Below are 13,689 nucleotides of genomic sequence, written 5' to 3' on the forward strand. Positions count from 1 at the left end.
AAAAAAAAAAAAAAAAAAAAGATAGGGTCTCACTAAGTTGTTTAGAGTCTTGCTAAATTGCTGGGGCTGGCTTCAAATTTGGGATTTCCTGCCTCAGCCTTCCAAGCTACTGGGATTACAGACTTTTACAAAAAGAGTATTATGTCACATAAGCATTATAAACATTTTGAACACTACAATTATTATTATGAAAGTATTATTATTTCCTGAACAGACTCTACGTTGTAGAAAAAAAAGTACTGGGGCTTTTTCTGCCAGTTTAAGTTCCTCCATTATTTAAAACTGTAAAATTTAAGTTAGCAATTCATTTAAAAAGCCTTTGTTTACTATCATCATCACACAATGTTAAATATCTTTTTTATATACCACCATGCAAAATGAAAGCATCACTTTCTATTGATGTTTCTATAAAAATAATTTTATAACCTGAGGATAAAGGTTATTTTATGTTTAACACATTGTTTCAAAACATGACAAATCTAGAAAATGATCATTTTTCCATGCTGTAATTACTATACTATTGTAAAAAATTCTCATGTTAATGTTTTGACTATAAATTAATAGTTCTTTATTATCACTATAGATCAAAACGGCCTTGAAGACTTTTATATTTCTTTTGGTGCTAGAAATTGAATACAGGACCTTGTACATGCTAGGCAAGTGCTCTACCACCAGTTCTGTATCAGAATTTTTAAAATCGTCCTAGGTGATGCTAACATGCAACTTGAATTAAGAACTAGTGCTATAAATGATCTGTTATAATTTGGTATAATTATTTGTTAAATGATTTGTTAAAGCTATTCAGTAATATTAGAAGAAATTAGAAAAAATAGCCAATACTTACATTGAAATTTTCTAAGGTTGATTAATCCATGATCCCTTATAATTCTAGAATAAAAAACCATAATAATCTCTTTTAGAATAAGTTTCACATTTAATGTTTTTCATATGCAGCTTTTGTTAGACATCTTAAAACACTCTGAGGTAGAATACGGAGGTCCAAAAGAGTCGCTCCCCACAAAATTCTGCAATCAGTGAATCACTAACACAATTTTAGGCTCTCCAGCATCACACATTTTCCCTCTTCTTGGGCGTTGGAAACTCTAAAAAGCTATTTGCTAGATGAATGAATCAATTATCACTCACAAATACTGAAAAATATGTGTCTGTCACTTAAGATGAACAGAAGGAAATCTGTGTCCACATTATACAATTAATCTATTCAGCTTGTGGAAATGTTAATTGAGAATACTCATTCAAGGGAAACCTGCTAACCATAAGAAGGCACCATGATCACACATTCAACGTTTACAACTGTGCATTCATAACAACACTTTGAAGCTATTTGAAATAAGTATATATTGTGCATCTTTAATGGAAGGGCATCATAAAACATAAGATCTAACAGCACCTCTCAACAATTGAGTTCTTCAATACTCCCTAGGTCTAATTATGTGTTTTAAGCAAAGGAGAATTTAAGTAAACCACACAGGGTTATTCTTCTGGAACCTTTATTTATTCCAGAAGAATTCATGACTAGCAATGAAACATCTCATGGAAGCAGCTGGGTAAGCTTCTTCAGGCAGAGAGTAAACTTCACTTTAGATCACATCTGGTCTCTCAGGAGTGCCTCCAACTACTCCCTCACATTTTTATTGCTGATACCACTATGTTTATACTTAGTAATATCTCAACATACATGCCTTCACATATACACATACCTGCACACTCACACCCTCTGCAAATCCCTCTCAGAACTGGTAAATCTCTGTAATCCAACAAGCATCAGGGATCCATAATTTCTAATCTGAATGTGTGTACGTATGTGTATATTTTTAGTTTAGGGATTGAACTCAGGAGTGCTTTACCACTAAACTACATCCCCAGTCCTTTTTAATTTTTTATTTTGAGACAGAGTATCGCTAAGTTGTTAAGGCTGGCCTAGAATTTGCAATCCTCCTGGCAAGTCACTGGTACAGGTATGTATCACCATGCCTGGCTGAATGTGTAAATATATAAAAATATGTAATTTATATTTATATATTTATACTGTATATTTATATAAATACATATCTATATGTATATTTATATATATGTTTTTTGTACTGGGGATTGAACTCAGGGTTCTTAACCACTGAGCCACATTCCTAGAACTTTATATATTTTATTTAGAGACAAGGTCTCACTGAATTGCTTAGGGTCTTGTAAGTTGCTAAGGCTAGCTTTGAACTCGTGATCCTCCTGCCTCAGTCTCTCCAATCACAAGGATTACAGGCATGCATCACCATGTTTGGCCTGAATATGTGTGTGTGTGTTTTAACTATTTTTTTAGTTGTAGACAAACACAATACTTTTATTTTATTTATTTATTTTTATGTGGTTCTGAGGATTGAAACCAGTGCCTCACACATGCTAGGCAAAGGCTCTACTACCTGAGCTACAATCCCAACCCCTGAATGTATATTTTTTTTTTTTTTAAAGAGAGAGTGAGAGAGTGAGCGAGTGAAAGAGAGAGAGAGAATTTTTCAACGTTTATTTTTCAGTTCTCGGCGGACACAACATCTTTGTTGGTATGTGGTGCTGAGGATCGAACCCGGGCCGCACGCATGCCAGGCCAGCGCGCTACCGCCTGAGCCACATCCCCAGCCCCTGAATGTATATTTTTGACATACTGTGAAGGGAAGGAAAACCAGGGTGCCTGAAACTTGTTTGGAACTTCTTTGTAATCCTTTTAAATGAAAGACTTCTCATAAAATTACAGTAGTAAGAATGAGGGCATTAAAAAGAATATAATGACTAAACACTTCGAATTGATATTATTCTTTTTTTCCAAAGAGCTTAAAACCCTGTAACCACATTATTCATGTTTTATCCTAACATCAACAAAGGAAGGAAGATATAAAAATAAGACAGATACTATCTCCATCTGACAAATGAAAAATTGAGGCTCAAGGAGAATAAATTTCTTCCCCAAGGTCACAAGATGAGCCACAGTGAAGCATTCTTATAGACTATATGCAATCAAACAATCCAAAGCTGAAAGAAGGCAGGATGGTTTTCTGTACTTACTTTTTTCGTCTCTGTCTCTCCTTTAACCTCGAATGATAGATATCCACCACAGCCATCTTCAGAGCTATAAATAAATATATATATATATAATAAAAATTATATAAGTTATAAAAAATTAATCTTTTACCCAAACTGTAAACCTGAAATTTCTAACAATTCCATACTCACTAGTTTAGAAATATGTCCACTAAAAGCACAAAAATATCCTAGCATTCTGAAATTCTCTAATGACATATTATGAATAAGTTCTTTTTCCCTATGTATTTAGTGTATGGCAGTACTCTGTAGACTACATTTTCTCCTTTCTACTACACATGTCTTTTGCTAGGTATTGTGGCACATGCCTATAATCCCAGCTACTCAGCAGGCTGAGGCAGGAGGAACACAAATTTGAGGCCAGCCTAAACAACTTAGCAAGACTGTACCTCAAAATAATAAAATAAGAGAAGGGCTAGGGATGCAGCTCAGTGGCAGAGAACACTAGCAATCCCCAGTACGACACACAAAAATACATACATACCTCTTTTGGACATTTATTATGTATATTACTACATACAGTGAAATGTTAAAACTATGGCAGTATATGGGCTAGAAATTACATCAATAAGAGTAATCTTGGGAACCTAGGATCTCACAAATGCTAGGCAAGCGCTCTTCCACTAAGTTACATTCCCCAATCCAAAAATGAATATTAATAGATTGTGGTTTTAACTGTACAGGACTAAGCTCAAGAGACAATGTTAAGACAGAACTAATGTTCAGTACAGACATTTTCCAGAGTAGTAGCAACTGTTTAGGGTGGTAAGGTTCTGCTTTCTGTAATGAAAAGATACATTAAGTAGCCTAATCACAGTGCATCTCCACATAATGTACATCCACAAGACTGGGACCCTAATTAGAATAAGACATACTTAATGTTTGTATAAATATGTCAAAATATACTCTACTGTTATGTATAACTAAGAAGAAAAAATTTTAAAAAGTAGCCTAATCATCGTAAAAGCCATGCCCTACTTGGTTACCCATTTCCAATCCTTTCCTGCCTTTAGCCTCAGAAGTGGAAAGGAGACAGTGGATATGGTAAGTTTTAATCAATACAATAGTTCCAGTTTTTCCTTTCCCTGTCCACTTTTTTCTTCTATCCTAATTTCTCTTTTCACTTTATTCTTATATTTCTATGGTTCCTAGAATCATATGCTCTCAAACTCAGTATCTATTTGAAGCTTTAGATCTTATTGGTTACTTCTAGTCACATGGCCTTTAGTTGCAAATTTGTATTCACCCCTTGCCCATCCTCTTACCTTGGTTGTCCAAGCCAAAAATCAATGTAGACTCTTCCTTCCCCCTCTCTTCATATATGGTCAATCTTATCTAAATATTTGTCTCTCTCAAATTCATTTCTTCACTCTTAATCCCATGCTTTAACTCAGGCCTCTTTTCTCTTGTCATCCTGATGCCATCTTGTAGGAGAGGCATTATAACACTTTGTTCCTGCTTTATTCTAACTCACCCCCTCCAAATGGTGCCAGAGTAATATTTTACAGCACAATCCATGGTGCAAATCCCATGCTTGAAATTCTCTAGTGGCTACCCATCCACTTCAAGAGTTCAAACTCTTACATATTATACAAGGCCTTTTACTGTCTCAATACTGCCTACCTTTACCAGTCTTGTTTCCTACCATTCCCTCATAGGCCCTATATACCACGCACACAAAAACACCAGGCCAAGATCACATGGCTACTGAGTACAGATAAATTGGATGGCCTGGTTCCAAGGCTGTGAGAAGGAAAAAAGAAATTGCCCCAGTATGTTTACTTTTAGTGGGCTTACTTTCTCCATATTAGTCCCACATTCTAGCACTGCATTGACTAAAAATAAAATATATATTAAAAAAAAAAAACTTGAGATGCAGAAAATTACCACAGGCCGTTTATAATCAAAGGACTTCTAGGCTTAAAAAATGAAGACCAATTATTAACAACTCCTGAAGAAATTTTGAGTACTGTACTATGGTACATTAAACCATTTATCTCATCTATGGATTCTGAAAGCATGTTAAGATTTAATGAATTTTTAGAAGATTCTGGAACTATATTAACAACTTCCTGTTTCCTTAAGGTTTGTATAAATTGAGAGTTTGGCATTTCATTTTTATTACTGATTGTATTCACAGAAGAAAGATCCTAGAGCACAACACATTATCCAAATATTAGGTAATATAATTTCTAAAAAAAAAATCAGACTTTGTAGCAAAGAATTTGGCTGTGTATGAGAATCACTTCTTTCAAGATAGCAAGCTTCTTTTCAAATTATAGCCTAGAGCCTCTGAAATGCTGATAACTCAAACAATAATATAATCTCATCCTGCTCTAAAGAGTACAGAAATCCAAGTTCAAGCTCAGCCCAGTGGATGCCATAAGTCATATTCTATGACAATAAGTTTTAAACATTGTTTTCAAACAAAACATTATGTGGACTACTAAGTCAGATCTACTCTTGCTAGATCTCTTACTCTAGCCCCAACTATCTTGACTAGCAGAAGTCCCTACTGGAATTAGACTTTAGGGAAGGGAGGAAAAAGGGGGGAGGGCTCTAATTAAGAGAACAACACACAATGGCTTATAAGAATCACAATTTCGCCTGGCATAGAAGTACATGCCTGTTAATTCCAGCAACTCGGGAGGCTAAGTCAGGGGGATTGCAAATTCAAAGCAAGCTGCAGCAAAAGTGAGGCACTAAGCAACTCAGTGAGACCCTGACTCTAAATAAATACAAGATAGGATTTGGGATGTGGCTCTGTGGCCAAGTGCCCCTCACTTCAATCCTTGGTGCTTGGTGCCAAAACAAACAAACAAACAAAACAAAACAAAAAAACCACCTATTTCTTTTATTATGTGAAAATGAACAAAAGTTGTTACACAAGTACAATTCTCAAAGGCTGTCAATACGGTACCCTGGCAAGATAACAGAAATAAATTCTGGATAATCCATATAAATATTTTACTGTGCATCTTGCTGCTACCTGACCTGGAGATATTCTTAGATTAGAAAGTTCCATACCCAAATCTTACATGCTGGGCTGTGAGGGAATGTGCTATATATAAATGTAGCTTCAATCACTGAAAGATGTCCAGGAATACTTGTATCCAGGCCATTCTCCTGTGGGTCTGAGATTTTTTAAAAATTTTAAAAAATAACCTAAATCTTAGCAGGATAATCTGAAGAGATGAGCGAATGCAACCTTAAAAAAAAAAAAAAAAAAGAGCTACCATGGATTCTTTTTCTTTGTTTCTAACAAGTTCAAAGATTTAAACCACAATGGTTGATTTTTCCTCATAAGTGCCAACAAATGAAAAATAATTCAATGTTATCAATCTTAAGATTTAAGGTAATGGTTTTCAAACTCTTTTTCAGGTAGTAAACTCCTTCTACAAATGATATCTTTCTTTCTTTCTTTTTTTTTTTTGAGGCAGAGTCTGGCTAAGTTGGCCAAGCTGGCCCCAAACTTACTAGCCTCCTGCCTCAGCCTCCTGAGTAGCTGGACAGGCATGTGCCACCACCATGCCAGGCCATAGGACATCTTTCTTGATTATGGGGTTGTTCCATATAAAACTCCTGATACCACAGAATGCCCTATGTTCTACCTGTTTTACAAAACAATTGCTGTGGAATGGAGATGCACTTTATGTGCCACCATGGTGGAAAAGTGAAGAGTAAAAGAGTCTCTAACATACATTATAACCAAATACAAATTTTATAGACTTTCTTTCTTACTAAAAGGGAAGAATTGGGAAGTCAACAGTTCAAGGCAGGAAGGAAAACAAACATAGTAGTATTAACTAAAATAGCTGAGAACTTCTTAGGCTTTTTTTAAAAAACAGATTTTTAGTTGTCAATGGACTTTAATTATTTATATGCAGTGCTGAGAATTGAACCCAGTGCCTCACACATGCTAGGCAAGCACTCTACCACTGAATCACAACCCCAGCCTGATGTTTTAGGCTCTTTATATACCTTATTTGTCTGCTCAATAAAATAAATTCAATAGAAAAGAAATGTCTAAAGATCCAGTGGGAATCACTGCTAATTTTGCTAAAACATTTTGTTTAATTTAATTTCTACAATTTTTCTAAGACACTAACTTTACCATGTTGCTTCCTGAGATTTGTGTGGGAATGGCTTAATTAAAAAAGAAAAAAACCAAAGTGACTATATTACCACACACACAAAAAAATCTATAAATAAATATTGCAAATGATTAGTTCTACTGCTTGATCACATCAGTAGTTTAAACTTGTTCAACTGGCTTTAGAAGACAAAAGGTGGGAAAGAATGCATAGAGACAAATGGGAGGGAAACTGAAATTCTCCCAGAAAAAAATTCATATTTGAAACTCTCTTTTCTTTATAAAGCACACTCAGATAGCAGCAACTGATTTCAAAATCTTGGCTGCATAAATAATCCAGGGAGGACCTCAGCACAGTAGGCAGAATAGAAGCAAGAAAGCAAACTAAGAATGAGAATCAGGGATTGGTTCATGTTCGATTAAAGTGACTGGAAGCTCCAATACAAGTTGGCAAATAAAAAACAAAGATCATTAAACATGAACAACCAAAACTACCCATAACCTATCCACTGATAGAAGGCCTCTGAAATCTCAACTTTGGGGGAAGAACAGTCTCTCTGTGATTACACTGAGGACTGATAAAGTTTCCCAAAGGCTGGCCTTAAAATATTTCAAGAAGTGGGCAGAAGACAGAGGCAGCTCCTTCCCACTGCAATGTATTTCTAACATTGTTCAAAATAGCTGGCAACATGTTTCTGTTTTCTTGACAGAAGGCACTTACTGCTTGCTTGGCAAGAAAATCAACTCAGAGGCTTTAACTTCGGGAAGACCAATCAAAATCCTAATTACAACCACATAAGCACAAACCTGTGACTCAGGTATTCCCCAGAAGCAAAGCTTTTAAATAAAAGTCATTATCCTCTGAGCTTTTAGCCAAGATACACACAAATAATTCTGTGAGGGGAAGACTATGTGACCTAATGGTTAAAGTCAGCAAGTAGAAAACCTTAGATAGGGCCAGGGTTGTGGCTCAGTGGTAGAGCATTTGTCTCACATGTATGAGGCACTGGATTCAATTCTCAGCACCTCATATAAATGAATAAATAAAGGTCCATCAACAACTAAAAAAAATATTTTAAAAAACCTTAGATAAATTACTTAATTTCTTTGCACATTTCTCTGAATGTAAAATGGGAAAATATCTATTCCTACTTCTCAACAATCTGATGAAGCCATAACAAACCAGAAACCACATTAAAAAAATTTTTTTTAAAAAAGCAACAAAAATTCAAAAATGTAAAGACAGTGGATATTATACAGTATTAAGAACATAGACTCTGGAGATGGCACTGCCTCTTGCCATTTGTATCATCGCAGGCAAGTTACTAGATCTTTCCATGCTTCAATTTCTCATCTATAAAATGGGAATAATAATAACACTCAACTCATGAGGTTTTTTTGTTTGTTTCTGTTGTACTGGGGATTGAAACCAGGCCCCTCCACATGGTAGGCGAGCATTCTATTACTGAGCTATCTTCCAGCATTTTTCTTTTTACTTTTTTTTTTTTTAAGAAATAACTATTGAAGTGCTGGGAATATAGCTCAGTTGGTAGAGTGCTTGCCTTGCACGCATAAGGCCCTGGGTTCAACCCCTAGCACCACACATGAAAAAAAAAGGAAGTAACTATTCAAATCCTTTGCTCATTTTTTTATTTAGTTTTTTTAAAAAATGTGGTGTTGGGGATTGAACCTAGTGCCTCATACATGCTAGGCAAGTGTTCTACCACTGAACCACAACTCCAGCCCTTCTTTTTACTTTTTTTACTAAGAGCTTTATGGTTATACAGAGCAGTTCGGTTCATCCTGACAAACTGAAACACAAATGGACAGAACTTTTATTTTTTATTTTGAAACAGGGTCTGAGGCTAGTCTCGAACTTACAATCTTCCTAACTCAAGCTTCATGTAGTTGGGGTTACAGGCGTGCTTTTGTGAGGATTAAATGACTTCATGTATGTGGCAAACAAAAGTGTTATATATATATATTGGCTAATATTATTAATAATATTTAAAAAGTATTTTTCAGCTTTAGATGGACATGCTATCTGTATTTTACTTATTTTTTATGTGGTGCTAAGAATCGAACCCAGTGCCTCACATGTGCTAGGCAAGCGCTCCACCACTGACCCATAACCTCAACCCTATTATTAATAATATTTATGTTTAAAACTGTCTTATGCAGAAACCATCTTTAATGATCACTTAAATGTAGGGCACTCCCAAACAGGTGAATGCACATTGAAATGAAGCTGGATCTCTGATCTACGAATTGTCAAAGGATATGGGTGAAGAATATGGGCCAAAGAAATACAATCTGAAAAAGGAAAGAGGCTCCATGCCTAGAAGAGAAACCTTGATGAAATAAGCTTTCCAAATAGAGGAAATGTAAACTTACTAATGTGCAACCCTATGTTGAAAACACAGACCCAACACATAACAGAAGTTCATAATGCTTCTAGGTTGCCTGGGTTTCGAGACAACAATGACCAGAAGGATGCTGAATCCATAATTTAGGAACACTGAGGAACTCAAGAAAAGAGGAGTACACAGATTTAGGAGAGTTTTTCACAAGATGGGGAAAGAGATGTCAGCAGAAAGAGATGACAGAACTATACTAAGCATCTGCACTCAGCTCCCACAACATACACGAGACATTAAAGGATCCAAGTTATGAGTCTTCTGCATCTCTTTCTGAACCAATAATTTTTCCTATGTCAATAAAATAGGAGAAGATGACATTTAGGGATTTCAGCACTTCCTTTTTTCCTCAGATGTGCCTTCACTTATAGTACTCTTTCTGGACCCATTCTGAAAGCCTCCTGTTATAGCTGGAATGCCAATTAATTATTCCTCCATTGTATCCCAGGCCTCTATTATGGACTATACAAGCCAATTTTATTAGGCAAGTTCCAGAAATCAAAGCAAAAGCCTTCAGGTGAGGAAAATGGCTTGGTGGCACCAGGTGATATTCTAGATGGGTTCCAAATACAAAAACCAGCCACTCTGCTTCCTTCTGGTACTTATAAGTGAGGGAAAATAAAAGGAATGTTAATGTTCAGTAATATTAGGAGTACAATCGTATAATGGAATGGTAATAACACCAACCTGAATTGTGTACCATCTTTCATTGGAGCCATTTACACTCTGACTAATCAGTGTCACCTCTTCTTTACTGGCAGGAGACACAGAAAAAACATCAATCAAGACTCCAAGGACTTGACCACTTGTAACTCAGAAACAAGTCTGAGGTTGATTCAGTGTCCTGATTTTCACTATATCTGTGCCCATCTCTGTGAGCCAGGCACACTTAATAACTCCTTCTCATGGCTTCCTGAGTCTCCTTGGGCTCTTAGTCCCTTTTCTGGGAGAGACTGCTCGAGGGCAACATGCCCCACACATGGGTCATGCTACTATATTAGATACCTAAGAATGCAGAATCATAAACAAATCATCTCTGTGGTACCACCACCAAGGCAACCCTTTGACTTCCCATGCTGCCAAACCTCTTTAAAATGTACTTTTTAAAAGTACCTATCTAGCCAGGCATGGTGGCTCATTCCTGTAATCCCAGTGACTCAGGAGAGGCTGAGGCATGAAGATTCCAAGTTTGAGACCATCCTAAGTGACTTAGTGAGACCCTGTCTCAAAATAAAGTTAAAAAGGGTTGGGAATGTAGCTCAACGGTAAAGTACCCCTGGGCTATATCTTAGTACCAAAAAATAAGTAAATATGGGGTTGAGGCTGTAGCTCAGTGGTAAAGCGCTTGCCTTGAATATGTGAGGCACTGGGTTTGATCCTCAGCACCACATAAAAATAAAGATACTGTGTGTTTGTTTACAACTAAATAAATTTTAAAAAATAAGTAAATAAAAGGTACTTATCTAAAAATTTCATAGTTCACTATTGGGCTGTGGGAAAGATTATTATTCATTTATATTAAAGTCACTTATTTATAAGAACTAAAAACTAGTGCTTCTGTTCTAGTACAAATGAAAATCAGTGATTTACAAGGTTGTTGAAACTGTAGGAAGAGCACAAATAACTTATGTTACAGGTGTGAAAAGCTAGCTAAGCTAAATATCACTAATCAACTGCTTCTTTTTGATTTTTCTTTTTGTCTTCCCTTAATTATAGAAAGAACCACAAATGCATCAGAAAAAGGTAAAAATCCTGCTTCTACAAAGAATGAAGAGAAAAACTAATGCCAACCACTACTATAGTTTTATTTTATTTTAGAAATTGAACCCAGTGGTGCTTTACCACTGAGCTCCCCCACCCCCACCTTTTTAAAATTTTAGTTGTTGACACGACTTTTATTTTATTCATTTATGTGTGGTACTGAGAATCAAACACAGTGCTTCACGCATGCTAGGCAATCCCTTTAAAACTAAGTCACAATCCCAGCCCCTACTACAGTTTTCTTAATAATGTTAAAATGTAAGAATGAAGACTTTGGATTAAAGCCTAGAGAAGTGATTCAGCAAGTCCCTTGCATAGCTGAGCCATTATTGACATTAGAGATTTTGATTTTTTACTTTTAAGAGGTTTTTTTTTTTTGGTACTGGGGATTGAACTCAGGGGTACTCGACCACTGAGCCACATTCCCAGCCTATTTTGTACTGTATTTAGAGACAGGGTCTCACTGAGTTGCTTAGCGCCTTGCTTTTGCTGAGGCTGGCTTTGAACTCACAATCCTCCTGCCTCAGCCTCCAGAGCCACTGGGATTACAGATGTGTGCCACCACATCTGGCAATAAATTTTAATATCTAAAAGGATGATATTTATGAAGCTGCCCTTTTTGCATATAGAGCCTGGTGTTTGGATAAGAAAGATACAAGCCAGGAAACAATACTTTTTTAATTAAAGGTATGTATGTAGAGAAAGTGTCTGTAGAGAAAGACTGAATGGCAATCTGCACACCACCTTAAAGGGAACAACCCATGAGATGAGAAAAGACAGCATGAGTCACTGGAATTGAAAAGAAGAGATTGACACAAAAGACTGAACAAATACAATGGATCTAGTGAGTGCCAAGGTAGTCTGCTTTCAAGTTTTCCTCTTTTAGTTCAATCTGCGTCACTTTGACTTTCATTAAACTTGTGTGGGAGAAAAGAAGAGGAATCAAATTCTGCAAAATAGAAAAAAAATTGCTCAAAAAATGTATACAGATAAAAACTTCAAATAAAATTTTTAAAAAAATTTTTTTAGTTGTTGATGGACATATGTTTTATTTATTTATATGTGTTGCTGAGAAGCGAATCCAGTGTCACAAATGCTAGGCAAGCACTCTACCTCTGAGCTACAACCCCAGCCCAAAGGTAAAATTTTTGTATTGGTCACTGGTTTGAGGACAAATACTCATACAGCTCTTCCACAGAGAGAGGAATCATGTTCTTCTTCTAGTGACAGTGTTGATCTATAATTCAACAAGTATCCTACCTGCCTTTCCCATCTAGGATATAGATTTAAAAGAAATAATGAAAACTGTTTGAGGAATACAGACCCCAATAGAGCATTACTGATCTATTGTATCATAATCAATTTTGGACTGAAATGAAAGAGAAGATGGAGGACTATTTAAGTACACAGTTCACTGAAAATGGAGAGGCAAAGGCACTCCATGAAAGCTCAACCATTTTGGGGGGAGGATGCAGAGTACTGGGAATAGAACCTAAAGCTTCATATGCTACTGACTACCCACTTTCAGTAACTCTGTGGCATTCAGCACTTAAATTATAACAGAAGAGTTATCATAAAAACTTAGAGATCTAATCTAAGGTTAGGATTCAGAAGTGCTAAAACTTCCAACAGTTTTAAGAAGCAAGAAATTCCCAATTTTGGTCTAAAAACCCTTGAAATTTTTCCATTCTTTTTCTTTGCTATTGGCAATTTGGGGGGATAAATTATAGTGAATGTTCAGTATCAGCAGTTACTGTAATCTCAAGGACTAAACACCATTTCCCTTTCTTCTAAGGAGAAATGAGGGCTACTTAACCAATTACCTCAGTCAAAAGAAAGATCACACAGCCCAAGGGATGGGATATTCCCAACTATTCTTACATGATCAATATTTTCACCATCATCACAAATTGTATTTGATATAGTCAAAACCCAAGTCAACAGGATACATTCAGCAACTTAATCATAAGGGGTGTGTGTGTGTGTATGTGTGAGCGTGTGTGCGCGCGCATAGTAGCGCTAGAGACAGAACCCAGGGGCTCATGCACGCTAGGCCATCACTCAACCACTGAGCTACATCCCCAGCCCCCACCACTAGATTTTGAATTCCACTAGGGCAAGGTGCATGTTTTATTTATTCTTATATTCCCAATGTCCAAAACAAGTGTCATCTCATATTTGTATTCAATGAACATTTGATAAAATAAAATGTTACCATGTAAAATGTCTGAGTCATCTTCAACAAAATCAATGTCTCTCAAGTCCCATTCTGCATAATTGTCAAACTCCTGTTAGGGGAAAAGAAACCCCCCA

At 36.2% G+C, this 13,689-nt stretch overlaps 1 protein-coding gene across 3 annotated transcripts in view; it reads right to left on the reverse strand.

The window, feature by feature from the left end:
• Window positions 1-13,689, reverse strand: part of Tada2a (transcriptional adaptor 2A) — a 50,936-nt gene that overhangs the window by 13,411 nt on the left and 23,836 nt on the right. For 2 of the 3 annotated variants that reach the window (XM_048787902.1, XM_015495346.2), the window contains exons 8-10: window positions 13,592-13,664; window positions 3,070-3,133; window positions 845-888 (exon numbers count right to left, since the gene is read on the reverse strand). In XM_048787902.1, coding sequence (XP_048643859.1) covers window positions 845-888; window positions 3,070-3,133; window positions 13,592-13,664 — 181 coding nt within the window. The remainder of the gene's footprint in view (window positions 1-844; window positions 889-3,069; window positions 3,134-13,591; window positions 13,665-13,689) is intronic. The other variant, XM_015495347.2, reaches the window with a different exon arrangement.

The sequence above is a fragment of the Marmota marmota genome, unplaced genomic scaffold (genome assembly GCF_001458135.2).
Source record: "Marmota marmota marmota unplaced genomic scaffold, marMar, whole genome shotgun sequence".
Taxonomy (NCBI): Eukaryota; Metazoa; Chordata; class Mammalia; order Rodentia; family Sciuridae; genus Marmota; species Marmota marmota.